General features: G+C 42.9%; 1 protein-coding gene across 2 annotated transcripts; it reads right to left on the reverse strand.

Moving 5' to 3' along the window:
* Window positions 1-282: 282 nt before the first annotated feature.
* Window positions 283-22972, reverse strand: RNF138 (ring finger protein 138). Of its 2 annotated transcripts, XM_081096677.1 has the most exons (7): window positions 22793-22971; window positions 13072-13237; window positions 10304-10419; window positions 7585-7641; window positions 6470-6578; window positions 4457-4564; window positions 283-2601 (listed from the first exon to the last, which is right to left on the reverse strand). In XM_081096677.1, exons 1-7 carry the CDS (start codon window positions 22900-22902, stop codon window positions 2533-2535), a joined length of 735 nt encoding a protein of 244 aa, XP_080952803.1. In that variant the 5' UTR covers window positions 22903-22971; the 3' UTR covers window positions 283-2532. The 2 variants fall into 2 exon arrangements, with proteins under 2 accessions (XP_080952803.1, XP_080952802.1); XM_081096676.1 differs by lacking the exon at window positions 4457-4564 and having other exon boundaries at window positions 22793-22972.
* Between the last annotated feature and the right edge of the window lie 4750 nt (window positions 22973-27722).

The following is a 27722-nucleotide window of genomic DNA, read 5'->3' on the forward strand; positions in this document are numbered from 1 at the left end:
GAGGGACCCCCCCACCGCACCCCCGAGTGCACCATTTTCATGCACTGGGCCTCTAGTACTTAATAAAATAGCTTTATAAGTTGATTAACATTTGAAATAAAGATAAAATAGGTTTATAAAGTTAAATCCAACATGAAGCATTATCAGCATGTGGTAGCTTTCTCCTATCCACTTTTTAAGTGCAAAATAATAGATTATCTCCTACACATCTTGCAGAGTGAGTTATGAGAATTAAATGTTATCATGTTTGCCTCTAGACAAAATTTTAATTAAACACACAAGTAGGAGAAAACCACTTTTAATTGAAAAATAAAACAATACATCTCAAATAAAACTCTGTTTAACAACATAAACGGTAATTTGTTGAAGAAATCGCTTCCCTAGGTGGATAGTGTGGAATTTCGGTATGAGTATCAATACAACTTCCCTCCTTTATCCTGACTCAGTTATAAGCATATTAAAAGTAAGAACCTTTTCAGGAATTTAAACTGAAAATCTGTAAAGCTTATCCTTATTTCTAATCCACTGGACAAGAGGGGAGATTTTAAACAAACATTTCCATACTGAAGAGTTCCCAGATAATAGCAAATACAGTCAATATTTCCTTTATGAAAAAGTTTATATAAAAGACACACGAGACTATTAGTGATATTGAACTAATCCACAAAATTTCAAAACACAATTTCCTCAAGATGATCTCTACTACAACTTTCCTTTCAAGCTCTCACATCCCAAAATAGTTTAACTTGACATACTGGGAAGTATTAAATTTTGAAAGAAAGTACTAACTTTATTGCTTTAAGTTAGAAAAAAATCTATGGTCAAGTCTCTTATTAAAGAGTTAACAGCTATTCTTACAATTACACTCATGTAACTGCAGAAAAAATGTTCAAGCACGTGGTAAGCATCACTCTTTTGAATGACAAAGGCATTAGTTCATTGAGATGCATGGCTTTTGGTAACTGTTACTACCCATAAAGTCATCACTGTTTGACTGAGAAAGGCTTTTTACAAAAATCCACTTCCAAAATTAACATTTTTATTAAATCAAGTTTAAAAAAAATGTTCACTGTAGAAAAGTCAACAAGGGTTTTAACAAAACCAAAATATCCCTTTTTATACAATGTATGTATATATTAGCAACGACTTCGGAAATTTTATATTCTTTTAAAGAAAGCATAAACAATGTACATTAGTATGGAATGTCAGCTAATCCACTCTTCATCGTTTCCTCTGTGATTTGGGCCTTCTAGTACAAGTTCTCTTATGATTCTCATTAGTGAATACCAAGAACAAACAAACCCAGTCTGACCAGCAAGCAGTCAAACAGAGCGGCTGGGAAATGTGTCACCACTTCAGTCGTGCATTATCGTTGAGCACAGAGAGCACCATATGGACAGGTCATTGAGTGTGTGTATAAACCCAATTTTTAAGGTGTAACAGCAGCCAACTAGACCACTTAGCATTTGGCTGTTGCCTTTTAAAAATGTGGTGATATACAAAATGTTAATCAAATCAAGTAAACACTTAAATCCCATATTGCTTATCTACTTTTAAATCTGAATAGAAATCCTGTATATAACCTGCATGCATGTGTGTATTATACATATACATCTTTAGCTTTGCTTGAATTTCTCAACTGAGATGGAGCCAAACTTCTCACTTAAATATATATGCAGAACATACAACTGAATCACCAACTGAAAGTTTCTAATAAAAGTTTCATCTTAGCTAATGAGAAACACTAGCTATTGAAAAATTCTGAAGCTAAAGAGCTGTAAATTCAACTTAATATACATTAGGCTTATAAATTAGTCAGCCAAACAAACAAGATTTGAAATTAGCAACTGCCCGCCAAAGAAATAAATTTTCCTCGATAGTTCCTTCTAATAGCAAAAAAAAAAAAAAAAAGAAGGAAATATCCTTACATTAAGCTTTTACTTTTTAAACAGTTAAAATTATTAAAGAAATCTCACTAGTCTTCAAAAATACTAAATGTTATATAAATACCATGTTCTTAGAATTGAATTCTTCAGCTAGAATCTGTATTAAAATTTTTTCCTTTGGATTGTTTCATTAGCACTTCAAGTCTCCATCTGCAACTCTGATAACTGGCTCAGATTTGTTAGGTTCATATCAACCACATGTTTCTGCATTTGCTACTGTGTTGCCTGTGTTCAATAGCATCCCTGGGAGAAACCGCACCAAATTTCAAAAGCAACATAAGGAAAAATTCAAGAATGTGTAATATGAAAAAGATAAAGTACAACAAGAATTCCCTTTTCGCCATTACATTAGTGAAATATAATCCTTTCAATGCTTTTAAAGATAATGTCCTAACATTTATTTTTAACTTTTCAAGAGAACAAAATTTTCAGATGGCCCACCTTTATTTTTCAATTTAAAAACTAAAACAATAGACTGAATTACTTTTATTAATATACACATCAAGTTATTGAAATGGTGACTGCATTAGTTTTCTCCTTAAAGATGGCACTTGCAGGTACAAAGATGCTCAGATGTCTGTAGCCTTCAGATGTTTACTTGAAAAGATTCTTCAACAGCAGTTTGATATTGGGTTTCCTCATCTAGCTGAAGATCCTAAAAAACAATAACATTAACATATCAATAGAAAACTATATTCCACTATTCAATACTTTGCCCAATATATTACACATCCTGACACACACTACACATAGTTGAAAAAGTTTATGTTACAACATATATCCTTTTAAATAAATGAACTATTATAAAAAAGTTTAATTATAATTATTTAAGAATAATTGATAAACAGGATCAGCAGAGAAAGTTGAGAATTAAAAGTGCCTTATGATAAATCATAAATTCAAAGTACAGTTAAGAGTGAACTACAATAAATGTGTGATTTCTAGAAAAGAGTAAGAATGTCTGAAGGTAAAATAAATTTATTTAGAAAAATAAGCATTTATTGAATCAGAGTTAAATAACAGTTTCTTAACCATCACATGAAGCTAAAAACTATAGCTCACTCAATCTTATACTACTGATCCTTAACTTTAACAATTCTGTTTGCTATCAATTATGTCTATGGTTTGCTTTAGAATAGGCTTCCACTGACAATCTCAAGTAATTAAAATGACATATTTTTCTGTGGCAAGGTAAAACCACCTGCCAAATTGATCAAAAGTGGTTCACCAAATATGTTTTTGTTTTTCCAAGTACACAGATCTCCAGACATAGTAACCTTTCTTACAATGAGAATTTAAGAATAATCTACAATCCATAATAATAAAAGCATAATATGCTAATTAGACTGGATGTCCCTCTGGGCGAAGCTGGGGTTGCAAGGGAAGCCCGGGTCCTGGGTGCCAGAGGGAGGCTGGTGCCAGCAGCTGGGGGAAGGAAGACCTTCTCTTGCACAAATTTTGTGCATCCAGCCTCTAGTTACTTCATAAAAACGCTAAAATTGTAAGAGCACACCTAAATTTTACATATGTTTGAACTGTTATTTTGAAATAGTATGATTAAAAATGCAAATTCCACAAAATAAACATTTATCAAGAATAACTATAATTTTGCCCTGGCCGGTATGGCTCAGTTGGAGTGTCATCCTGTACACCAAAAGGTTGCAGGTTCGATGCTCAGTTTGGGGTGTGAACGGGAGAAAATCATCAGTGTTTCTTTCTCACATCAATGTTTGTCTCTCTCTCTCCCTTCCTCTCTCTCTCAAAATCAATTTTTTAAAAAAAGAGTAATAGTCATTGTTAGAATTGCCCATGCCTGCATTTACCTACACCTGAAAACAAGTACAGTATCAGCTATTCTCTGTTGGAATTAATGTTTAATTAGATAAAGTTTTAATTCACTAAAGTGAATAAAATGTAATCTCACAATAAATAAAACAAAGGCCATATCTAATTTTTTAAAAATCATGATGACACCTTTGGGAGGCAGAAATTAACCCCATGCTTTGCTTTGGGGATCCATTTTTACATTATGAAACTTCCCTCATTCTCCCTGTAAAAGCAGTCAACTAAGGCCAAAATGTACAACTTAACTGGCTTTACTTGATAACTAAGCCCCCCCATCTCAGAAATGTGTCTCGCATGCTGGATGTATCTATCATAATGGGATTCACACACACTCACACTCATGAAAAACACACCCTCCTTCATCCGGTATATCCTTTTACTTCTCTAGCAAGTACCTAGACAGTTTCATCTAACTCACTGTGTTCATCTGAGGTTTTGCTCTTCCTCTGTTAATTATGTCTCTAGTACAGGAGGTGGACAGTATATTAAACTTTTCACCACTTCCACAAACCAAAATTCACCTAAATTATAAAAACAACAGAACTTGCTCTGTAACCATCCAATATGATACAACAGTTTGCCTCAAAACTCAATTCTACATTGAGAAAGTCAATTTAACTTTAATACTTAAACAGTATTTTCTTAATCTCGCAGAATTCACTTACCACAAATTCTCCATAATCAAACTGATGTCTTTGATTTAGATGACTAACGAAATTTCTAGTAATCTGGCTAGGATCTCCCCAAGGAAGAGACACACAAATAGGACATGTCTATGAGAAACAATGTTTTAAATAAAAAAACAATAAAAATAAAACGTTATAATTATTGAAGGTATTAAAACACAGGCTTATATAACTGAAAACACCTACATGAAAAGCATTTCTATAAGCCAAATTCCATGACTAGATCATTTGTCTACCAAATTACCTTAAATATAAACTACACGAACACAACACAATGAAAAGAGGATCTTATACATTCTATTACTTAAATCCCCAATTACACAACTGTTCCAAAGAGAAACACCACATCCAGCCTTTAGCAATATTAATTGTAATGGTAATTATCATTAACCAGTATGTAAACTCACTTGAGTCACACAATAACTGTTATATAATTATTATAAGCTTTATTTCACTTATAAGTAAAATGAAAGGGTAGTAAACTTTAAATTGTATTCTTAAGGTTTTAAATGAAGTACATCTTAAAAAATGATGGATTACTGAAATGAAATAAAAAAAGAACTTTAGTAATTGAACTCTAGCCAAGTCTATGCTATATTGAACATAACGTAGAAACAAATAAAAATTTGGTAATGCAATACAAAACAAAATCTCTTAAATAGGAGGTTTTTCCTGGAGACAGCTTTGGCACTTCTATTTGTTTATTTAACAGTAACTGACCCTGCTAGGTCTCCCTTAGTACTAGGAGAGAGCTTATGGACAGCCTCAATAGTTAACTGAGGCATAGTTTTTCACATTTTTGTTCTAGTACATCCACTAAAACTGCTTAGAAATATCTACAATCCTTATTTTATTTATAACATTTCCTTCTATATCAAAATGTACAACTGAAAGGGAAGTATCTCTTCTAGCTCAAGTTTCTCCTGCTTCACCCACAACTGAAGTCACTTACCTGTGGAACTCATGTTCCAAATGAGGAGTTGTAGGGTTACTAACACACAATGTTGAAATCCTGCACTCTATCTCCTTCACTCACCAAAAAGGTCTCTCCACTTTCTTACCCTCAAGATGGTATAAAAAGGATATATGAGCACAAAAAGGAAGTATGATTCCTTTCTTTCCTGGCTGTATGAATTCACATACTCGAGTCTGCAAGGATCCACACTGAAAACACCGAGTGGCTTTATTCTCACATGTAGTTTTCACCAGTAGCAGACCCACCTGACCAGGCTGAGCTGACTGCATCCAGCACAGACCAAGAAACCGAGCAGCCCCAACAGAGCTGAGTCTTGCCCCCTCGGTAGTGAGTTCCCAGTTCACTCTCATTACTTCCCTCTTCTCTAGGCCCGTGGTCGGCAAACTGCGGCTCTTTGGCCCCTTGAGTGTGGCTCTTCCTAAGCCTTAGGAGTACCCTAATTAAGTTAATAACAATGTACCTACCTATCTAGTTTAAGTTTAAAAAATTTGGCTCTCAAAAGAAATTTCAAGCCAAAACTGGTTTGGCTCAGTGGATAGAGTGTCGGCCTGTGGACTGAAAGGTCCCAGGTTCGATTCCGGTCAAGGGCATGTACCTGGGTTGCGGGCACATCCCCAGTAGGAGATGTGCAGGAGGCAGCTGATCGATGTTTCTCTCTCATCGATGTTTCTAACTCTCTATCTCTCTCCCTTCCTCTCTGTAAAAAATCAATAAAATATATTTAAAAAAAAAAAATTTCAATCGCTGTACTGTTGATATTTGGCTCTGTTGAATAATGAGTTTGCCGACCACTGCTCTAGACTATTCTCCTATGTAACACTCACAATAAGCATCTCTCTTTTATAAGGTACTGAAATCTCATTTTGCTTCAAACCTTTCATCTTTTGTTGACAAAAATCTACCTTATTGATAATGCCCTTTCCAAATTTAAAACTACCTTCCCTGTTGTTCACACGAAGTGAAATAAACAAACAGCATACTTTAAGCAGCAGGCTGTCTTAAACATATGTACTTACCACAGGAACTATTTGAAATAGGTGATGACTGTTACAGTGATCCAGTAAACGCTGTCTGGTAAAATTTGATTCTTGACACAAGGGACACTTAAAGGTGGGATGCCCAGAACTATAAAACAATTTTAAATGAAGTATAAATTTGAAATCACAAACCAAAACACAGAAATAATGCTCTCCTGTTCTTAAGTCAATTACTTACGTTTCTTTTTAAGTTATAATAAACTATTCAAAGATTCTCTAATTTTGAAAAATAAATGTTTTCGATAAATAATCTGCAACAGATGTTCCCAATCTCAGTTTACAGTATAGTTAATGTCTCAGTAAATTTTTTTATGGTGCCTCTAAGCCAAAATAAAAACAAACATAGCTGTTCCATGTACTGAGTAGTTAGGTCCAAAAATTTAATTTAGTCGTTCGTGTGAGGCCAACAGATGCTACTGAATGTACCCTGAAAAGTTTAATATCCTGTGGTGGCAGCCCTATTTGGAAGCCCCTATCTAGGAACTTAATTTTGAAAAGACTTTCATCAATATCTTTCATCTATCACAGCCTCTGGGAATCTAAATACAAAATTCCTAGGAAAAAGTGAAAAACAAAAAAGCACTAATTACCAGAATGATCAGTATTCCAAAGAACTTATATGCATATATGCATAACCCATGGATACAGACAATAGTGTGATGAAGGCCTGGAGTGGGGTGGGTTGTGGGGAGAAGGGGTCAATGGTGAAAAAAAGGGGACATCTAATACTTTCAACAATAAAAAATAAACAAACATGATAGACCAAAAAAAAAAGAAAGAAAAGCATCCTTTCATGGAAAAGAAAAGCACAACATTTTGAGGATGGTGATTCACTGGTTGTAATGCCTCTGAGATTCAACAAGGGACGGTTCAATATTGACAACCTGCCTACACTATGCGTGGAAGAGACATCATCAGGGTGGAGGAGGAGAGCTAGACTCTTCGAATTTAATGTGATCTGTAAAATCAGCAACTGCATCATTTATTTCTAAACTACTAAGTTCTAGCATAATATCTGGTGATTTAACGGAATAAAAATTTTTTAATTTAAAAAGCTATTATTTAATAAAGTAGCAGGATTTTCAAAAGCTTACCTTGTATTCTCTTGATACGTTTCTATGTTATCAGATGTAGATGTTTCACTCCTATTACTTAAGAAGCAAAGGGGGTAAAGTCAATACCTCAAGCAATAACGCACATTATAGATTCATTAACTTGAACTGCTAATGAAGAAGGCTAGTCCATATTTGTTGTAAAAGCCTGAACTTCAAATAGTTCTGAACAACAAAAAGGAGGGCATTAATTACTTTTCAAATAAATTCTGATAAGACAGTTTATTGTGCCTTTATGTCCTTCAAAATTAATTTATGCAGCTACCAAAGTATAGAGAATATAGAATTTGGCATAATTACCTTAAATCTACAGCATGATAACATTTCCCCAGGTCCTTTAGACTTTAAAATTATGACTACCTCCACCTCTATCCAGGTTAGTAAGTATCTGAATGCTGGGACAGACTCAAAAATTCATAAACGTTCTGATGTGTAACTGGATATGGTTTAAGGTTGTGGCCTCCAAAGTAGAGTAGGTTTAAGAAAATATCTCAGTGCTCATTTTCCAAAAAGAAACTAGGCTCTCGAACGTTTAATACATAGAATTACCTGACACCCATTCAGACCCCATGCTTGAGACATGTGTCATATGCAGTATTAGAGAAGCCCTGAGGGCAGCGTGGGCATTCCATACAGGGACACTACAGAATTCACCAATGAGGTCAATTTTATAAAAACAAGGCCTTCCAATAGGAGAAATGTTGAAACAGAAATGAGTTAGCTAGTGAACAAAAAACTGTACCACACAGGTTGAAGAGTTGTTCAACTTAAAAGCTGGCTCTTCGTTTTTCTTTTACAAGAAGACAAGCAGCACAGCCAGTCCTCTCTACCCAAGAATTTTGCATCCACAGATTCAACCAACCATGGATTAAAAATATTCGGGGGGGGGGGGAGGGAATCTCAGGAAGTTCTGAAAAGCAAAACTTGAATTTCCCACACACTGATCGGCTGCCTCCTACAGCCCCTTACCAGGGATTGAGCCCTCAACTCAGGGCATGTGCCCGACTGGGAATCAAACGGTGACCTCCTCATTCATGGGACACTCACCGGCCGGACTACCACAGCAGTTTTAACTGAAGAGCAGGGGAAAAGCCCGACTGCAGTAGAGCAATTAAATGTAAAAAAATTAGCAACATGTGAAATGAATTGCTACTAAAAATAAAATCTGAAGAGACTCTGCTTGGCATACTGTCCCCTGGGGCCTTTCTATAATAGTGCCTATATTGCCTTTCTTTACACAATGTGTGTGTGCTTGCTATTGAGTTTTTAAAAATTAAACACTTCACTGTTACAGATACACACAGGGGTGGTAATACTAGAAAGAAAAGGGAGTGACCCAAAAAAGAGGACATTGGTCACCTCTGGGCATATGGGACTCAGATGGTCATGGGTTCAAGAGGAGATTGTAAGGTGGTAAAAAATGTTTAATTGCTTTTGACCTGGGTTTGTGGATAACTAGGTATTTATCACTATTTTTTAAAACACACAGGCATTTTGGCCATTCTTCTATATGAAATACATTTTCTAAAATGTCTAATGTACAGAAATATGAGACAATATGATACAAATCAAGCCGAATGCTAGTTTTTTAAAAATTGAGACAAAATAGAAATAAGAATTTACTTGTATCAGGTCTCACTTTACATGACATTTAATTGTCAGAGTAGAAATCTCAAACAACTCTATTTATTAGGTAGCATACAAGAAGATTACAGTTTGTACACTACTGAAAGGAATTTTTTTCTAGTTTTTAAATTTCAGCTGCAAAAGAAAATAGCCTTCAACTCTCAAGTCTATTTTTTATCCAAAAAAGTGTCAATTTTCCTAAAATGATTTTTAAATAACATAAGCTTAAGTATATCATGTCTTGGATGTGAGGGCGATCTGGCTGCGACATCTGTCACCCCATTGATCGCCAGGGTTGATTCGGCTGATCTGGCTGGCTAGGCGGGTGTCCCCCTCCTCCCTCACCGATCCATGTGCGTCCCTCCCGAAGCTGCGCGCTCGGTCGAAGAGGACGACCTTCCCCCCCCCCCCCCCCAGGAGAGGACCGGTCTTCGGTCAAGGGTATATGAGTAGCTGCGCTCCCCTGCTAGAACCTCCAAACAAGCTCTCAAGTATATCATGTCTAATGCATAGAAATCTGAGACAATAAGATACAAATCAAGCCAAACCTTAGTTTTTAAAAAATTGAGACTATGAACATAAACTGATAAACAAAAATAGAATCAGAGACACAGAAACATTGAACAGACTGTCCAACCTACAGGAAGGGGGTGAGGGGGCTAGAGAGCAACCCAAGGACTTATATGCATGTATATGAGCATAACCAATGGACACAGACAGTAGGGGATGAGGGCATGTGCTGGGGGGTGGGAGCGACCAGGGAGAGGTCAATGAGGGGAAAAGGAGACTCATGTAATACTTTAAACGATAAAGAATTTAAGTTAAAAAAATAATAAAAATAAAATAAAATAAAAATTGAGACTGAAATAGAACTAAGAACTTACTAGTACCAGATCTCACCAGATCAGCTGATCTACCAGATGTAATCTTTCATGTATCAAACTTCTGAATACACAAATGATATAGTTCTCATATCATTTTACTTTAAACAGACACACAAACAAAACAAACCTTATCATATAGTTCCCAAAACAATTTCAATAAAAAATTCTCTTTAAGAATAAATATTGCTTACCTGTTCCCTACTGAATCTTGAGAGATCTGAAAGTTTGGAATGATAGCAGAAACACCATATTCATCTTGATACTTCTTACAAGATTTGTAATGATGTCTCATGCGATAGAATTTAATCTGTAAATTATTAAAATTTAATGTGACTTTTATTTAAAATAGAACTCACCAAGATTTGAGATATTGTCAAAAGAGAAAAAAAGATAAAACTAGATAACTAAATACCCCATTTAAACAAGAGGTTCTATTTAAGTAAATTGTTTAATTCTCAATTGTTTCTGTCCATTAGGTGTGAAACAATGGAGAAGAGTCCATCAGTCTGTAAACTCACTGCAAAAAATATCTATCTAATAGGGTAATATGCAAATTGGACAGGATGCTGTCACAGTAACGACTGATCAGCAGGCTGTGTACGCAGGAGGTGCGAGTGGGCAGGGACTTGCAGCGTCGGGGGACAGGGGTGGGGACTTGCAGTGTAGGGGATGCCGGCTGCCGCTTGCCCTGGGCCGGCCCTGGGTCGGCCCGGGCTCAGGCAAGCTGCCAATGGTTGCTGCCACTGCAAGGACCCAAGGCTCAGGCAATGATGGCTGGGCGAGGCTCAGGCAAGCCGCAGTGGCTACGAAGACCTGAGGCTCAGGCAGCCTCACAGGTGGCGGTGGCAGCAACAGAGGAGTGATGGGGGCATCGCCTTCCTCTGATCACCTCCTGCAGAGGGAGGCCAGAGGCAGCAGCAACAAGGGAGTGATGGGGGCGGTGCCTTTCCCTGATCAGCCAGTCGCCTCTGGCAGAGGCAGGACATCCCTGAGGGCTCCTGGACTGTGAGAAGGGGCAGGCCGAGTTGAGGGACCACTCCCTCCCCCCAGTGTACAAATTTCGTGCACTGGGCCTCTAGTTAAAAAATAACTTTACACTTAAAACAATACCACTAATAAAAGATAAATGAAAGTACTACGAGGTTGGCTCAGGGTATTGGGCATTGCTTTATTCTTTACTGCAACTCAGCAGAGTTAGAAAGCACTTTAAAAAAATTACGTTTCTCAGTTAACACTTTTTTCAGTTTCTCAGTGAGGAACAGAGCCAAAAATCTCTCAGGTGTATTTTCCAGGTTTACTTCATTGCCCTGTCAGTTAAGACCTTCCTCAAAGAGATGGAAACACAGACTGACTTGTGTGAATGCATGAAATAGCAACTGGTTTTACTCACTAACTGTATTAGCTGTTTGAAAAAGTTGCTGCAATAAATTCATAGGATATGGCTTCACCATTTCACCCCCTCTCCAAATGATAGAACAATAAAATCCCAATTGGAGAATTAATGCCAGTTATTTGTCAATACCTGACATTCCCACTTGTTCCAAAAAACTTAGGCAAAGTCTTCTGCCAGATATTTTGTGATTTCTTATATAAAACACATAAATACACAAGTAAAGTGTGCTGCTAATGATTTCTTTAACTACCTAAATCCATCAGGCCATTTCTATGTGCAAAATTGCAATAATGCCCTAGCTAGTTTGGCTCAGTAGATAGAGCATCGGCCTGGGGACTAAAGGGTCCCGGGTTCAATTCCAGTCAAGGGCATGTGACCAGGTTGCAGGCTTGATCCCCAGTGGGGGGTGCACAGGAGGAAGCCGATCAATGATTCTTTCTCTGCATTGATGTTTCTCTCTCTCTTTCCCTCTCCCATCAGAAAAACTATTTAATGGTTGAATTTGTACCAGAATGGGGTTTAAAGGACTTAAATGCCAATTTGCTCATTTAATTCATTTAGTAAATAATAAATGAGTAATTACTTTGAGAAAAAGAAGCCATGATAAAAATTATGGCAAAGTCAGATTGTATCTTTCAGTCTCTGTTCTCTATAAGTTTATAATCTACTAGAGGCCCGGTGCATGAATTCGTGCACCAGTGGGGTCCCTCAGCCTAGCCTGCGAGATCAGGCCGAAACCAGCTCTTCAACATCCCCCGAGGGGTCCCAGATTGCGAGAGGGCACAGGCCAGGCCGAGGGACCCCACTGGTGCACGATCAGGGCCGGGGAGGGACGCAGGAGTTTGGCCTGCAGGGCAGGGACCGCAGGAGGGCTCCAGGGTGTGTCCAGCCTGTCTCGCTCAGTCCCACTTGGCCAAACCCCAGCAGCAAGCTAACCTACTGGTCAGAGTGGTAGTCAGTGCACATCATAGCGACTGGTTGACTGGTCGACTGTCTGCCCCCTGGTGGTCAGTGCACATCATAGCAACTGGTTGACCGGTTGATTGTCTGCCCCCTGGTGGTTAGTGCACATCATAGTGACCGGTTGAGTGGTCTTAGCATATAATTAGCATATTATGCTTTGACTAGTAGCCCTGCACACGAATCCATGTGCCAGTAGCTCGCCAGTAGCTCATTGCCACCCTCCAGTAGTTCTCCACCCACTGCCCCGCCCTCCTGTAGCTTTCCCCACCCCCTCTCCCCGCCCCTCCTCATAACTTGCTGCCCCACTCTCCTGCTGATCCATGATCCAGTCATTACGCGGTTGGTTATTACACATCACGGCGTAATGACCATTTGAATATTACATCTTTATTATACAGGACTGGTTGAACAGATGACTGGACACTTAACTTATTAGGCTTTTATTATATAGAATAGCCATCACTCTTTTTTTTTTTTGCATTTTCACCCCAATTCCCAATCTAAATGACTTCTTCCCTTCAAAACAATACCCATCAAGAATATTCAGACAGGAACTTCAGGACAGAAACTTGACTTGCAAGAGTTATTTCACACTTACTGTACCTGTTTTGCACAACATCTGCAGCTACCAGATAACTTCCTCATGATATTTTCAAGGTCTAAGGCCCGTTCAGGACATGCTCTTTCTCTTCTAGTCACATTTCCACGACAGAGCGGACAATGTATTCCACTTTCTCGCATTGCAGTCAGGAAACATTTTCTACAAAAACTAAACCAAACAGTTGTGACATGTTAACTACAGAAAAAAGCAGTCTTTTCATTGCTATAATTAAACACAAACAAGCACTTACAGATATGCATTCGTGCTAAATAAGTGAGGCAATACACATGTACATAAATCTCAAAATTTTAAAAACTGTATGTGTATTTCTCAGAGTGTAATACTAATCACTGGGCTACATGGGAATATAAAAGAAACTACAATCAAGTCTGCTTTATCATTTTTTTAACATAATACATGAAAAATAAACATTATATCATTTAGTAGCTCTGTGATCTCACACTGCCTTCCTTGCCCTTATAAAAATGAAAGAATGGACCATATCCACTTTTGTCTCAAGTTGATGTATATCAAGATGTTGTTCCACGGGATATGAACAGGTCTACTACAGAACAGCACACAAATTGATCTGGAAAATTATAGGATAAACAAAGTTAATAAGGTATCTTTTTTTTTTTTAATCCTTACCTGAGGATATTTTTCCATTGACTTTTAGAGAGAGTGGAAGGGAGGGGGAGAGACAGAGAGAGAGACACACACACACACATTTGATTGGTTGCCTCCCTCAGACATCCTGACCAGGGCAGGGGATAGAGCCTGCAACCAAGAATCAAACCTGGGACCCTTCAGTACACGGGCCAACACTCTTATCCACTGAGCCAAACCAAAACCAGCTACGGCAATAAGATATCTTCTGCTTGCCAAAACCGGTTTGGCTCAGTGGATAGAGCGTCGGCCTGCGGACTGAAAGGTCCCAGGTTCGATTCCAGTCAAGGGCATGTACCTGGGTTGCGGGCATATCCCCAGTGGGAGATGTGCAGGAAGCAGCTGATAGATGTTTCTCTCTCATCGATGTTTCTAACTCTCTATCTCTCTCCCTTCCTCTCTGTAAAAAATCAATAAAATATATTTAAAAAAAAAAAAAAAAGATATCTTCTGCTAAGAAAAATATAAGTGTTGCCCAAACTTATGTGGTCAGGAAATATAAAAATTTCCCACAACAGTGTGCAATGGAACATAACTTGAAAAATATTTAAGAACCCTTCCAGCTCTAACCGTCTATAACCAACATTACACTAACTGAAACCAAATTACTAAAATTTTAATTTCTTCTCCCTTAACACAATGAAATACCAAATTTGATCAATTTGCTTTTAGAAAAACCAGGTAAAACATTGCCATCTATATCTGAATCCATCTATATCTCAACCCTATAAATTCAAGTATACCAATTTTCCTCAACTATACTAAATTTGAGAGGTAATAGTATAATAACAGATTACAGAATCTGACTTTCCTAACTAGCATTGAACAAGTCACTTTTCCCCTCTAAAATCAATTTCCTATCATAAAATAAAAAATTATTTATACTTGATAGGGTTGTTCAGAGGATTAAAAAAAGTAATGCAGTAAAATGTTTATCACAGTGTTTTTGACATTTAGGAAAGTGCTCAATAAATAGTAGCTAATACCTTTAAAGTAGTATTAGAAGTGACTACCAATTATTAAGACATTAAAAATATTCACCAAAACCAGGAGTAAATAAAATAAAAACCCACAGAGTAATACTGAGATACCATTTTCCAGTTATCAAACTAAAAACTAGTTTAAAAAATAATAACAGTGTTAGAGTGCTCCACATACTTGGATAGCAATTTGTCAATCCTTGAAGAAAGGTGTCCCAAAAGTCTGAGTGCCATTTTAAGCTTTAATAACTTCAAATGTATAAATATTACAAAGTGAAAAAACCAACACTTCCAAGGTTAATTCTTTAAATTAAAAATTTAAAGTTTAGCCCTAACCGGTTTGGCTCAGTGGATAGAGCGTCGGCCTGAGGACTGAAGGGTCCCAGGTTCGATTCTGGTTAAGGGCATATACCTTGGTTGCGGGCACATCCCCAGTAAGGGGTGTGCAGGAGGCAGCTGATTGATGTTTCTCTCTCAGCAGTATTTCTAACTCTTTATCCCTCTTCCTTCCTCTCTGTAAAATATATATTTTTAAAAACTGTTTAATTGTTTATGTTTTCTAAACTTTGAATAATAAATTTTTAAATTATGTTTCAGTGCTTGCATTCTTTCATAAGAGGAATTAGAACAAAAACAAAACACTAACTGAAATAATAGAGTAGACCAATGATTTTCAACCTTTTTAATCTCATGCACACATAAACTAATTACTAAAATTCTGCAGTATCAAAAACATTTTTTTTCCTGATCTGACAAAAAATATAAGCATAATTATGATTCACTCATACCCGATGGCTATTGTTATATTGGCTGTTGTCTTTTTTTTATTTGACAAGCCAAGGGAAAAGAGGTCAATGTCCCTGACCAAACAGTCCAGTATTGCATGTTCTAAAAATTCTTGTGGAGCCCTGGCCAGGTAGCTCAGCTGGTTAGAGCCTCATCTTCAGTCTTACCAAAAAAAAAAAAATTATGTTGAGATCTGAATGCAATTCCATTAGCATTTTTAGAGTTATCTGGGGAAGAACTGACATCTTAATTTTACTGTTTTGTCCATAAATATGTCAGCTCTCTTATCTTGTGTGTTTCAATAAAGTTTTTAAATTTCCCTATAGAAGCTTCATAATGTTTATTAGCTTTATTCTAATAAACACTAAATATTCTAAACTATTGCTCTTGTATCCAGAAACCTCTCTGTACTTATCCTATTGGTCTAACAGTTTCTCAGTTGTCACGCTTAGGGTTTGCATTAGTGTTATCATCTACAAATTACACTCAGATGTACACACCCAAAACAATATGTATACTGGTTGCCAGATGCATTCATTTTGAAAGTTTAAAGTTAAGGGGTGGGGGGATAAAAAAACTTTACAAATTCGTAAGTTTTACTTATAAGCATACACACAAAAGTCCTAAATCAGGCACAATGATATAAGAGAAAGGGTGTGGAATAGTTTTTTTGTTTCATTTTTATTGACTGACTTTAGAGAGAGAGGAAAGTAGGGAGAAAAAGGGGAGGAAGAAAAAGGGGAGGAAGAAAGCGGGGGGCGAGAAACCAATTTGTTGTTCCACTTATTTATGCATTCATTGGTTGCTTCTTATATGTGCCCTGCCTGGGAGTGAACACCTTTGTGTATGGGGATGATTCTCTAAACCAGTGGTCTCAAACCATGAGGTCCGAAAGGTTGGTGACCACTGCTCTAAACAACTGAACTACCTACATGGCCAGGGCTAGTTCTTCTGTTTTTTTTTTTTTTTTAAATATATTTTATTGATTTTTTACAGAGAGGAAGGGAGAGAGATAGAGAGCTAGAAACATCGATGAGAGAGAAACATCGATCAGCCGCCTCCTGCACATCTCCCACTGGGGATATGCCCGCAACCCAGGTACATGCCCCCGACCGGAATCGAACCTGGGACCCTTCAGTCCGCAGGCCGACGCTCTATCCACTGAGCCAAACCAGTTTCGGCTGTTTTGTTTTTTTTATCTTAAATCTAAACTTAGCAAACCAAGCAAAACTGGCTTTTAAAAGAATTGTCCTATGTGTAATTTTGCTTTATATCAGAACACACAGCCAATATATTTCAAAATAAACTACATGTAAAATCTGCAATTTCTTTGTTAATATTGCTAGCAACTATCCTGAAGAGCACCATGAAGGAAATTTCAAAAGTCAGCATCTATTCTGGTCCAAAATATTTTTAATATATGATCAAAAGCTTTTCCGGGTGGCTCAGTTGGTTGGAGTATCAATCCAATGCACCAAGGTTACAGGTTCAATCCCATCAGGACACATATAGAAGGCAACCAGTGAATGCACGGATAGGTGGGACAACACATCAATGTTTCTCCGTCACTCTCTCTCAAATCAATAAAAAAAAAATTAATTATATTAAAAAGCTTTTACACACTTTTCTAAAAGCCAAGTATTTATTTAGTTGAAAATTACTGTTAATTGACTGTGTTCCTTCAGGGACACATCTTTTTTCTTTTGCCTTGCATATTAGCTAAATGTTGAATTAATTTTCACTGAAAAGTAAAAACAAATACCAAAAACTTACATGCAATAAATTGAACAAACTGTACAATAAACTCTCTAAATATTAATTACATTGCTATAGACAACTGACATTGCCAAAAATAATAAAAAAGATTCACATAAGAAACTAAAAAAAGGAATCAGGTTTAAAATTAACTTAGGACTTTATATTTATTCAAAATGTAAAGACAAAAAGAAACATTTCCAGTTAAAATAGACAACATAAGTGCAAAACAAGGGGCTTTATTAAATAGACTAGAGGCCCAGTACATAAAAATTTGTGCACTGCGGGGGGGGGGGGGGGGGGGGGGCGGTCCCTCAGCCTGGCCTATGCCCTCTTGCAGTCTGGGACCCCTCGGAGGATGTCCACTTGCTGGCTTAGGCCCACTCCCTGGGGGATCGGGCCCAAGCTGGCAGTCAGACATCCCTCTGGCAGCCTGGCAGCCTTCGGGGGATGTCCACTTGCCAGCAGGGAGTAGGCCTAAGCTGCAGTTGGACATCCTTAGCGCTGCTGAGGAGGCAGGAGAGGCTCCCACCACCACTGCTGTACTGGCAGCCATCAGCCTGGCTTGTGGCTGAGCAGAGCTCCCCCATGTGGGAGTGCACTGACCACCAGAGGGCAGCTCCTGCATTGAGCGTCTGCCCCTGGTGGTCAGTGTGTTTCATAGTGACCAGTCATTCCCAGTCTTTCTGCTGTTAGGGTCAGTTTGCACATTACCCTTTTACTATATAGGATAGAAGCCTGGTGCACGGGTGGGGGCCGGCTGGTTTGCCCTGAAGGGTGTCCCGGATCAGGGTGGGGGTCCCGCTTGGGTGCCTGGCCAGCCTGGGTGAGGGGCTGATGGCTGTTTGCAGCTGGTCACACCCCCCCAGTGGGACCCTCATCCCATGGAGGTTTGGCCAGTCTGGGTAAGGGGCTGATGGCTTTTTTCAGGCTGGCCACACCCCCTTTATGGTAGGGGGTCTCCACTGGGGTGCCTGGCCAGTCTGGGTGCGGGGCTGAGGGCTGTTTTCAGGCTGGCCAACCCCCCCGGCGACGGAAGCTCCCAGCCTCTTTTTTTTTCTTTTTTTTTCTGGGATTTATTTACCTTCTATAATTGAAACTTTGTAGCCCTGAAAGGAGCTCAGAGCTGGCCAGGGCGGGCGGGAGGGAAGCCTCCTGCTCTCTCCAGCTCCGTGGCCACGGCAGGCTGAAAACAGGCATCTGGGATTTATTTACCTTCTATAATTTAAACTTTGTTGCTCTGAGTGGAGCTCAGAGCCCGCCACGGCAAGCGGGAAGCTTGGCTTCCTCCATCATTGGGGCAACCAAGCCTCCTGCTTGCTCCAGCTCCGTGGCTGCCAGCCGCCATCTTGGTTGGGTTAATTTGCATATAGTCGCTCTGATTGGCTGGTGGGCGTGGCTTAAGGTGTAGCGAAGGTATGGTCAATTTGCATGTTTGACTTTTATTAGTGTAGATACTGAAACTTCTTAAAGAAGACTGGCAAGATATATCTTAGACAGCAAAAGTGATTAATAGGTGCAAAGGCAATTTACTGGGAGAAAGGGAGACTTTTCAATCAATGATGTTGGAGTGCCCAGCAAGCATGGCTCAGTGACTGAGCCTGGACCTATGAACCTGGAGGTCACGGTTTGATTCCTGGTCAGAATAGCCATTTATTAAAAAAAAAAGAGAGAGAAAAGAAAAGGCCCTGGCCAGGGATTGAACCTGAAACAAGGTATGTGCCCTTGACCAGGAATCAAACCAGCAACCCTTTGGTGCGCTGGCCAATGCTCTAACCACTGAGCATACCAGCCAGGGCTCACATTCAGTATTGTTAATTCAACTTTACAGGCTTTTCAAAATATTACATCTCACCAAGGCAATATTAAACCGTTTCCTTATAATTTTTCTATTTCTACTGTCACATTCCATCCTGGGTTTTCTTCCTATCCTTTCCATTCCTTCACAGACTGCACTTTGCTTCACTCCGTGTATTCTTCAGCACTTTGTTTTACCTAAGCCCTCTGCTATCTTTTAATTTATATACCTCTTTCGGTAGCAACATCCATAGCACAGGTTTAGCCCCATTCCCCAGACCTACGTACACACACCTAACTAACGAACATACATTCATCAAATCTTACAGGATATCCTTAAAATGTCAGAAATCTCTTCAGTCCCAGTATCATTACCTTGATTCGGGTTCTAATCATTTCCCTCTTTGACACAGCAATGGAAGGCCTTTTAACTAGTCTCACCAATAACAAGCTGACCCTGTACTAAAGAGAACTTACTAGACCCGGTCGGGTAGTTCAGTAGGTTATAGGGTTGACCCAATATGCCAAAATTGTGGGTTCGATCCCTGGTCAGAGCACATACAAGAATCGTGCCCTGGCCAGTGTGACTCAGTTGGTTGAGTATCATACCATGCACTAAGAGGTCGACGGATTCAATTCCTGGTCAGGGCACATGCCTGGTTGCAGGCTCAATCCCCAGTAGAGGCTATGCAGGAGGAAGCCGATCAATGTTTCTCTCTTGCTCCCTCTCCCTTCATCTCTCTCTAAAATCAATAAAAACATATTTTAAAAAATCACCCAATGAATGCATAAACAAGTAGAATGTTCCCCTCTAAAAATCAATCAGTAAAAAACAATAATAAATAAGTGGAACAAATCAATGTTTCTCTCTCCCTCTTTCTAAAAACAAATTACAACAAACAAAAAACAAATAAATAAATGAGAACTTATTACAACTGAAATGCCACTCCCCTGCCAAAATTATTGAATTGGTCTCTATGGCTTCAGGAAAAAGTTTTGGTTTACAAAGTAAGTTCCTGCCAATCTCTCTCAGCTCCAGCTCCACTACACTCATCCGTTGACTTCAGCCAAACTTTGTAGTCCAGTATGTCATCCTCTGTAATCCCTGCTGGCCTCTGCATATGCTAGAAACCTCATCCAGGTGTATTCAACCAACCCGGAATACCAAATCTGACCTAAAGCATTACTTCCTCCAGGGAAGTGTCCCCTGTACTCACAAGCTGAGTTAGATGCCTTCGCAATGCTCACACCAAACGTCCTACCTGACCCTCTTTCACAGCAATCCCATTCATCACAGGCCTTCTCCATCAGACCCTTATTAAAGGAAGGAGCACTCTGTCCCCTGTACCCGACCCACAGAAAGCACTCAACATTTTGGTAAAGTTAATCTATGATAAGGAACTTGCTCCTTTGCCTGGAACAGTGCGGGCAAATCCTCTGCTGTCACTGAAATGGTAGTGAGAACATTTTCTTTTCTAACAGACCCACAGTGCCCTTCATCTCGCACTACCCACCCATCCAAAACTGACTCTGGGCTAACTATAAGTTTGTTAAAGGCACAGGTTTGTCTTTTGTGAAAAGGGAAGAGCAAATGAATTTAATCTAGATTATTTAAAACATAATCCTATTTCTCCACAACACTCCTTTCATCCATCAGGCACTGTTCCACCATTACCACCCCTTCCAATAAAACTCTTTCCCTTCTGCTTCCTTCAATTCATTGTTCAGCCAGAACCTGGAACAACTGTGTCTGCTGGGGGTTTGGAGGAGGGGGGCAGAGAGGAGATGGAGGAGGGTGTTAAAACAGTGCTCACTCCTCTCATCAACAAAATCTGCTCTGTATTTATTTCATTTCCATATCTAGTCCCATCACATCCAAGCCCAAGGATTTGATTTGAGAAAGGTCCTTAACTCCTTTTCAGCCTTGAGGTCAAGTCAAATTTCAGTCTGATTTTAAATGCCCCCCAAGGGAAGTGGACTTGAGCAGACTGCTTGGAACCCTGAGGGGAGCTAGAGGTCACAAAGAATTCTTTAAGGTCAAAAACCCAGAAGGGAGCTGAAATTATTCCGCCCAGAGAAAACCCACTTCCTCTCCCGCTGCCCTGCTCGCCCTCCCTTCCTTCCACCCACGGCCAGCACAAGCAGGAAAGGCACCAAGTCATGATCATGACTGCTGGCAGGTTAAAGGCTGAAAAACAGACACTGCGCCCTAGACACCTCGAAATATTTTTCTAACATCTGCATTTGCTGCTCCAAATAATAAAGGCATTTCGCAGTCATTCATCTCCCTGAAACAACAAAAGCATAAATGGCACAACTTCTATCGTGGAAAGCCACAGACTCTTGGCTCACAACCACCACAGGACAGGCATAAGGTAGGCGGTACAGTTAAGACTGCAGAGCAGGGTGAGCAGAACGGGCATCCAGAAGCTCCGTGGTTAGCGTGTCGGTCCTCGGACCCAAGGGTCTCGGGTTCGATTCCCGGTCAAGGGCACGAACCTCATACCTCGGCCCCAGCCCCCAGCCCCCAGCCCCGGTAGGAGGCTCCCAATCCCTGTTTCCCTCCCCCTCCGCCCTCCCTCCCTTTCACCTCTCTCTTCCCCCTTCCTTCCACTCTCCCTAGGAGTCAAGGGAAAAAATATCCTCAGGTGCGGACTAAAAAAGAAAAGTTTAAGTGAAAGAAACAACTGTCATGAAATTTCTGATGAACCCAAAATTCAATGCATTCTTTACAAAACTACGACTCCTCCCTCTCCAAAAAAAAAAAAAAAAAGAGGGAGCAGGAGGGAGGGAGAGAAAGCAATGTATTTAGGAACTTGTTTGCTGCTTCTCGCTCCCTGCAAGCACACAGCTTGGCGTATTCCCTGGAAATCAGGGCGCCCAGCCCTCACCTGCCAGCACCGCTGCCGCAGGTCTGGAGCGGAGCCTGGGGGTCGCTGTTGACTGAACCAGTTCCCCGGGGGCGCGGGGCGCGGCCGGCCGGTCCGAGCGCCCCCCCACCCACGACCCCCCTCCGCGCCCTCCCGCCCCCGGGGTCCCCGCCTCCTTCCCGTCCGCCGGCTCCTCTCCGCCCCGGGAACCGGCGAGGAGCGGGCCGGAGGTGGCACAAAGGGGAGCCACCGCTCCAGTACCCGGAAACCCGGCCCTCCCACAGCCGAGGACAGACACCCCACCAGCCCGGGGCGACCGGGCTCCGCGCCGGACACGAGGCGGGACGCCTCCGAGGGGGCGCCGGGCCGGGGCAGGCGCGCGGGGCGCTGCGGGCCGGGAGGACGGGCAGCAGGGTCGCCGGGAAGCGGCCGGCTCGGCGCGGGGCGGGCCGGCGCCGGGGCGAGTGTTGACACCGACGCCCGCCTTCACCCACGTTGCTAGGAAACAAAAAGGCTCCCCGGCCCCGGCCGGTCCTCCCGGGCCTGAGGCGAGAAGGCCTCCGGGCCTGCAGACGCCGCCGGGCAAGGCCGGGGCACTGCCCCGGGGCGCAGCCACGAGGGGCCCGGAGACCCGCAGCCCGGGGTGCGGGGCCCGGCGCAGCCGGAGGAGGAGGGCCGAGCTCGGGCGGCGGGCGGGCCGGGCTCCGCCGGGACGGGACCTGGACCGGGCCCGGGCCCTCCGCGCAGGGCGGCGCGCGGGCGGGCAGGCCGCGGCGAGCTCGGCGCCTGTCAGGCCGCGGCGGCGGTCCCGCGCCGGGTGCGGGCCTAGGCGACCCCCGGCGGCGCGCGGAGGAGGGGCGTCCACTCACACGTGCTGACAGGCCGCGGTCCGCACCGGCGTCTTGAGCACCTCCTGGCAGACGGGGCAGTAGAAGTCGTCCTCGGTGTAGGAGGCGGCCGCCGAGGGGTCCTCGGCCATGGCGGGGGCGGGGAATCCCGGCGGCGGCGGCCGAGGTGGCAGTGGCGGCCCGGGCCCGACTCCCTGCGCGAACCCCGAGGGGCGGGGACTCGTGTGAGGAAGCGGCGCGCGCCGGGGGGCGGGGCCAGGGGAGGGGCGTGGTCGGAGGGAGGGCGGGGCCGAACGCGCCGAAATTGCGCCCGAGTGCCCGCCCCCAGGTGCTCCTCCCCGCGGGCGGGCGGGGCGGGGAGGGAGGCGCGGCCGAGAAACCGGTGCGGGGGTGGGTTTCTCTTTCGCTTCCCCCCCGCGCCCCCCGCCCGCCACTCCCGCGCTGGGACCCGGGACGCGGCCTCGGCTGCAGACGCAGCTCTCGATCTGCTTCTCTCCCGGTTCCCTTCCCCCGCTTTCGGCTTCTGTTCCCCACCTGAGCCCCCGGCCGTGGGGTACCCCGCCCAGCACCGCCCCGCCCCTCCGCCCCTCGTGTGGACGCCCGTGGGGAGCCCCGCAGCGGCGCCCGATGGAGCCGCCTACCCGCACGTGCGGACGGAGAGAGAGAGCTCCCGCGCCCGCCCCGGGCCTGGCCCGCCCGGGTTGCCTTCGCAGCCGAGGCCGGGAGCGGGGTGGCGGGCGCTGTGCGCCTTACTCATCGGCCCGGAACGGGGCCGGCCCGAGGCTCACGGTGCGCCGGGATCCCTCCGCCCCCTCCTGCCACTCGCCCGTGGCATTGCGCCGCCCGTGGCTGCCCCGCAGGTCCCCGAACCCTGGAGGGCAACGAGCGCGGGAGGCGGCGTGGGGAGCGCGCAGTCTCCATGGCAACGGCGCAGCGCCTTCCACGGGTTGTGACGTCAACAGCTGAGTGCCCACCTGTGCATTCCTCCCCCACCCGCTTCTCTCGCAGCTCCTATCAGTGATACTGGGTTTTTCAGGAATGTTTTCTCAAAAACTATCTTTCCCTAACGTTAAATATTTGGTCCTTACTATTGGCCCCTGTCATCATGTTTTGATGGTGTCAAGATGTGCTATGAAGCAAGCGACATCCATTATGGCAGCGGTTCTCAACCTGTGGGTCGCAACCCCTTTGGGGGGTCCAACGACCCTTTTTTTTTAAATGTATTTTATTGATTTTTTACAGAGAGGAAGGGAGAGGGATAGAGAGTCAGAAACATCGATGAGAGAGAAACATCGATCAGCTGCCTCCCGAACATTCCCTACTGGGGATGTGCCCGAAACCAAGGTACATGCCCTTGACTGGAATCGAACTTGGGACCCTTCAGTCCTCAGGCCGACACTCTATCCACTGAGCCAAACCAGCCAGGGCCCAACGACCCTTTCATAGGGGTCGCCTAAGACCATCGGAAAACACATATATAATTACATATTGTTTTGTGATTAATCACTATGCTTTAATTATGTTCAATTTGTAACAATGAAATTGGGGGTCACCACAACATGAGGAACTGCATTAAAGGGTCGCCGCGTTAGGAAGGTTGAGAACCACTGTGTTCTGGGCTGTTAATCCTCGGGGAAAGGAAAAAGGAAGCTCCCGGTTGAGGGTTCCTTTTCGCCCCTACCACAATGGGACTGATCAGGCATATGGCACGTGCAGTCTTGCACCCACACCTCTTGTTTTTTTTGTTTTGTTTTTTATAGCTCTGAAGACAAGTGAGATAGAGACATGGATCAAGACATTTCACCAACGTTATTCACTAAATGCTCTTTTTATTATTTTGTGTGTATTTTGTTTTGTGTGTGTGTGTTTAGAGAGAGAGACAGTAAGAGGAAGAGAAACATCAATTTGCTGTTCCACTTATATATGCATTCACTGGTTGCTGCTTGTGTGTGCCCTGACTGGGGACTGAACCCTGGGGGGAGGACTCCACTCCAACCAACTGAGCTACCTGGCCAGGGCATGCTTTTATTTTTTAACGGGCCCTTAATTTACAGGGATATCCACTTATTCGGCATAAACATTCTATGTCACCGGATTTACATGAAGTGTTAACCCCTATGTTGGTTCTAAACAGCCTATAAAGTCATGTACTTCCAGCTCCCCCACCTTCAGCACTCCCCTCCACCCACCAGCACACCTTTCCCCTACTCTCTCTCTTTTCCAACCACATTCCTTTGGGCTGGAAAGAATGGACTTTTCCTCTTGCTACTCACTGATGATTGGACCCTCCCACATGCAGAACTCCCTTATCAAATCCCCTAGGCCAGGTAATTAGCATCCCAAAGGGGTCCATCAATGAATTTAGAAAGTTTCCTTTCTTCCTCGACAAAGCCTGACTTTGTCATGAGAGCAAGAAACGTCTGTTTTGCTGGTAAAAGCCTGTTTTGCTTGAGGAAGTGATTGGGAAGCTGGGGGATGGGATGGAAGGGCGGCTCGTGATTCACTGCTTACTCTTTGGTGTCTTTTTAAAGTTGGTATCAGGTGCAGTGTTGACATTCAACTGGTTTGCACAAATACTGCTCGGCTAGTCCTTTTCAACCTTGTCCCTTCTGGATTGGTCAATAGTTTGTCCTACATGGCCACTTGTTCATTTGATTCCAGTTGTTAAATATTTTCAGTGTTACTCTTGACCATTACAAAAATAAACCTATTCAGTGAAGGCATATCCTTTAATTGTTCAAGCCTATTTTGGAAACCTTTATTAATTCTTTTCATTCCTGTCAAAGCAATACTAATTTCTTCTATTCCCCACCTCATCGCACCCAACACAAACACAGACAGATGGATGTCCCAGGCCGAGTAGGAAGGAGTGACTGGGAGGAAGAAGCCAAGGTATTTCTCCCTCTCTGATATTGGGACTTAGAGTAAGAAATATATATCAGCCTGGCCAGGTAGCTCAATTGGTTAGAGCATCATCCCAATATGCCGACGTTTCAGATTCCATCTCTGGTCCAGCCACATACATGCATCAACCAATGAATGCATAAATAAATGGAACAACAAATTGATGTTTCTCTCCCCCCGCCTTCCTCTCTTTAAAAATCCATTTAAGAAATTAGTGTGTGTGTGTGTGTGTGTGTGTGTGTGTGTGTATTGGGGCTTTCTCCCCATTTGTGGTACAGAGCTCCTAAAACCTTTGGAATTTCCTAAATGATGTGAGTGGTAAATGTGTCTTTTATGTTAATAAGGTGACTTTTCACCAGAAGAAGCAACCTTGTGATTAAAGGGTTGAAATTTAAGTCCAACACTCAGACCTCCAGGGAAGAGAGGAGCTGGGGATTAAGGTCAATTAAAAATGGCCAGTGATGTCATGAATGATGCCTATGTAGTGAAGTCTCCACAAGAACGGAAAGGACAGGGTCCACAGAGCTGCAGGCTGGGGATTGGAGAGCGGGTAGGCTGCTCAGAGAGCAAAGAGCCCTGCACCCTTCCCCCCACACCTTGCCTTGTGCCTCTCTTTGTCTTGCTGTTCCTTGAACCGTGTCCAGCAAGGCCAGGGGTGAACCTGAGGAGAGGCAGTGAAGGATTAAAGAAGACAGACAAGAGAATACAGCTGGGGCTAGGTAGGATCACTGTGCCTGGATGAAGAAACAGTGACCCAGCCTGTAAGCCGAAGCTTTATTTTATAGTCAGATCACACAGCAAAACAAGGGGCGTAGTCAACATGTTTACGATGTTCTAGCAAGTTTCAAATCTATTTCGTTACGCAGCCTTGTTTTGGCAGCACTTGCTTCACCTCCACAGCCCATTAGCTCCCTAGGAACAAGGGAGGACTCTAAGGTCAAGCTTAATTGTATGTGGCTCTGCCACAGGTCAGTTTGAGACTTGACCCCATAGCCATTCCCTACAGTTCCTGAGCAATCCCTTTTGTAGGAAACTAATCTAGTGAGTAAACTGGTTTCCTGAGTCTTTTAGGCTGCCCTAACAAATAAATTGAACCCAAGGAGCGGACAAGGGGAACCTCTGATCTATAGTCCGTCAGCAGCACAGGCGCCAACCTGGACTTCCAGTTGGAGTTGGCATCTGAAGGGGTGGGGATGGGGGCAGTCTTGTAAGACTGACCCCTACATCTGGGACCTGACCCTCTTTCGGTGGACAGTGTGAGGATTGCATGGAATTGTAGGACGCCCAGCTGGTATCCAAGACTTGCTTGGGGTGTGGGATGCACCTCTTCACCACACAAAGGAATTGGGAGACAGAATGTTACCCCCTCTCTCTGCTGCTGGCAGTGGCTGCCTTTCTTTCATGGCTTCAGCTTCTGGGAGGTGGCCTGCCCGCCCCTCAGTGGCCCCAGCCCCTCCTGGGCAGTCCCTGCCCTTTCTCGGTGGCTTCTGTGATTGCCTCACGGTCACACTTGGTCTTCAGCAGTTCCAACATCTTAGTAAACTGTTTGTCACAGTAAATGCCCTCTTTTGCACTACTGATTGAGAATTCTACTTTAAAAAAAAAAAATCCTTTTATTGATTTCAGAGAGAGTAAGGGAGAAACATCAATGATGAGAATCATTGATCAGCTGCCTCCTGCACGCCCGCTACTGGAGATCAAGCCCAAATCCCAGGGCTGGTGGGAATCATTGATCAGCTGCCTCCTGCACGCCCGCTACTGGAGATCAAGCCCAAATCCCTGACCTCAAATCTAGCCCGACCTCCTGGTTCATGGGTCGACATTCAACCACTGAGCCGCACGAGCCGGGCTCCTGACCCATTTTCCTAACTAAATCAACACTTTAGGAGAGGGAAAGGCAAAGGAGAAACACTGCCACAGTGTCTCTTCCTGCAAAAGAGAAGGAACGGAGTTGCTTTCCAGTGTACATTTACATTCTCTGCACAACTCTGCAAACCGGCACGAATGGACACTTAAAAGTGAGATTAAGTATGGAAAGTAAATTTAC

This window comes from Myotis nattereri (genome assembly GCF_964212035.1).
Source record: "Myotis nattereri genome assembly, chromosome: 8".
NCBI classification, from domain to species: Eukaryota; Metazoa; Chordata; class Mammalia; order Chiroptera; family Vespertilionidae; genus Myotis; species Myotis nattereri.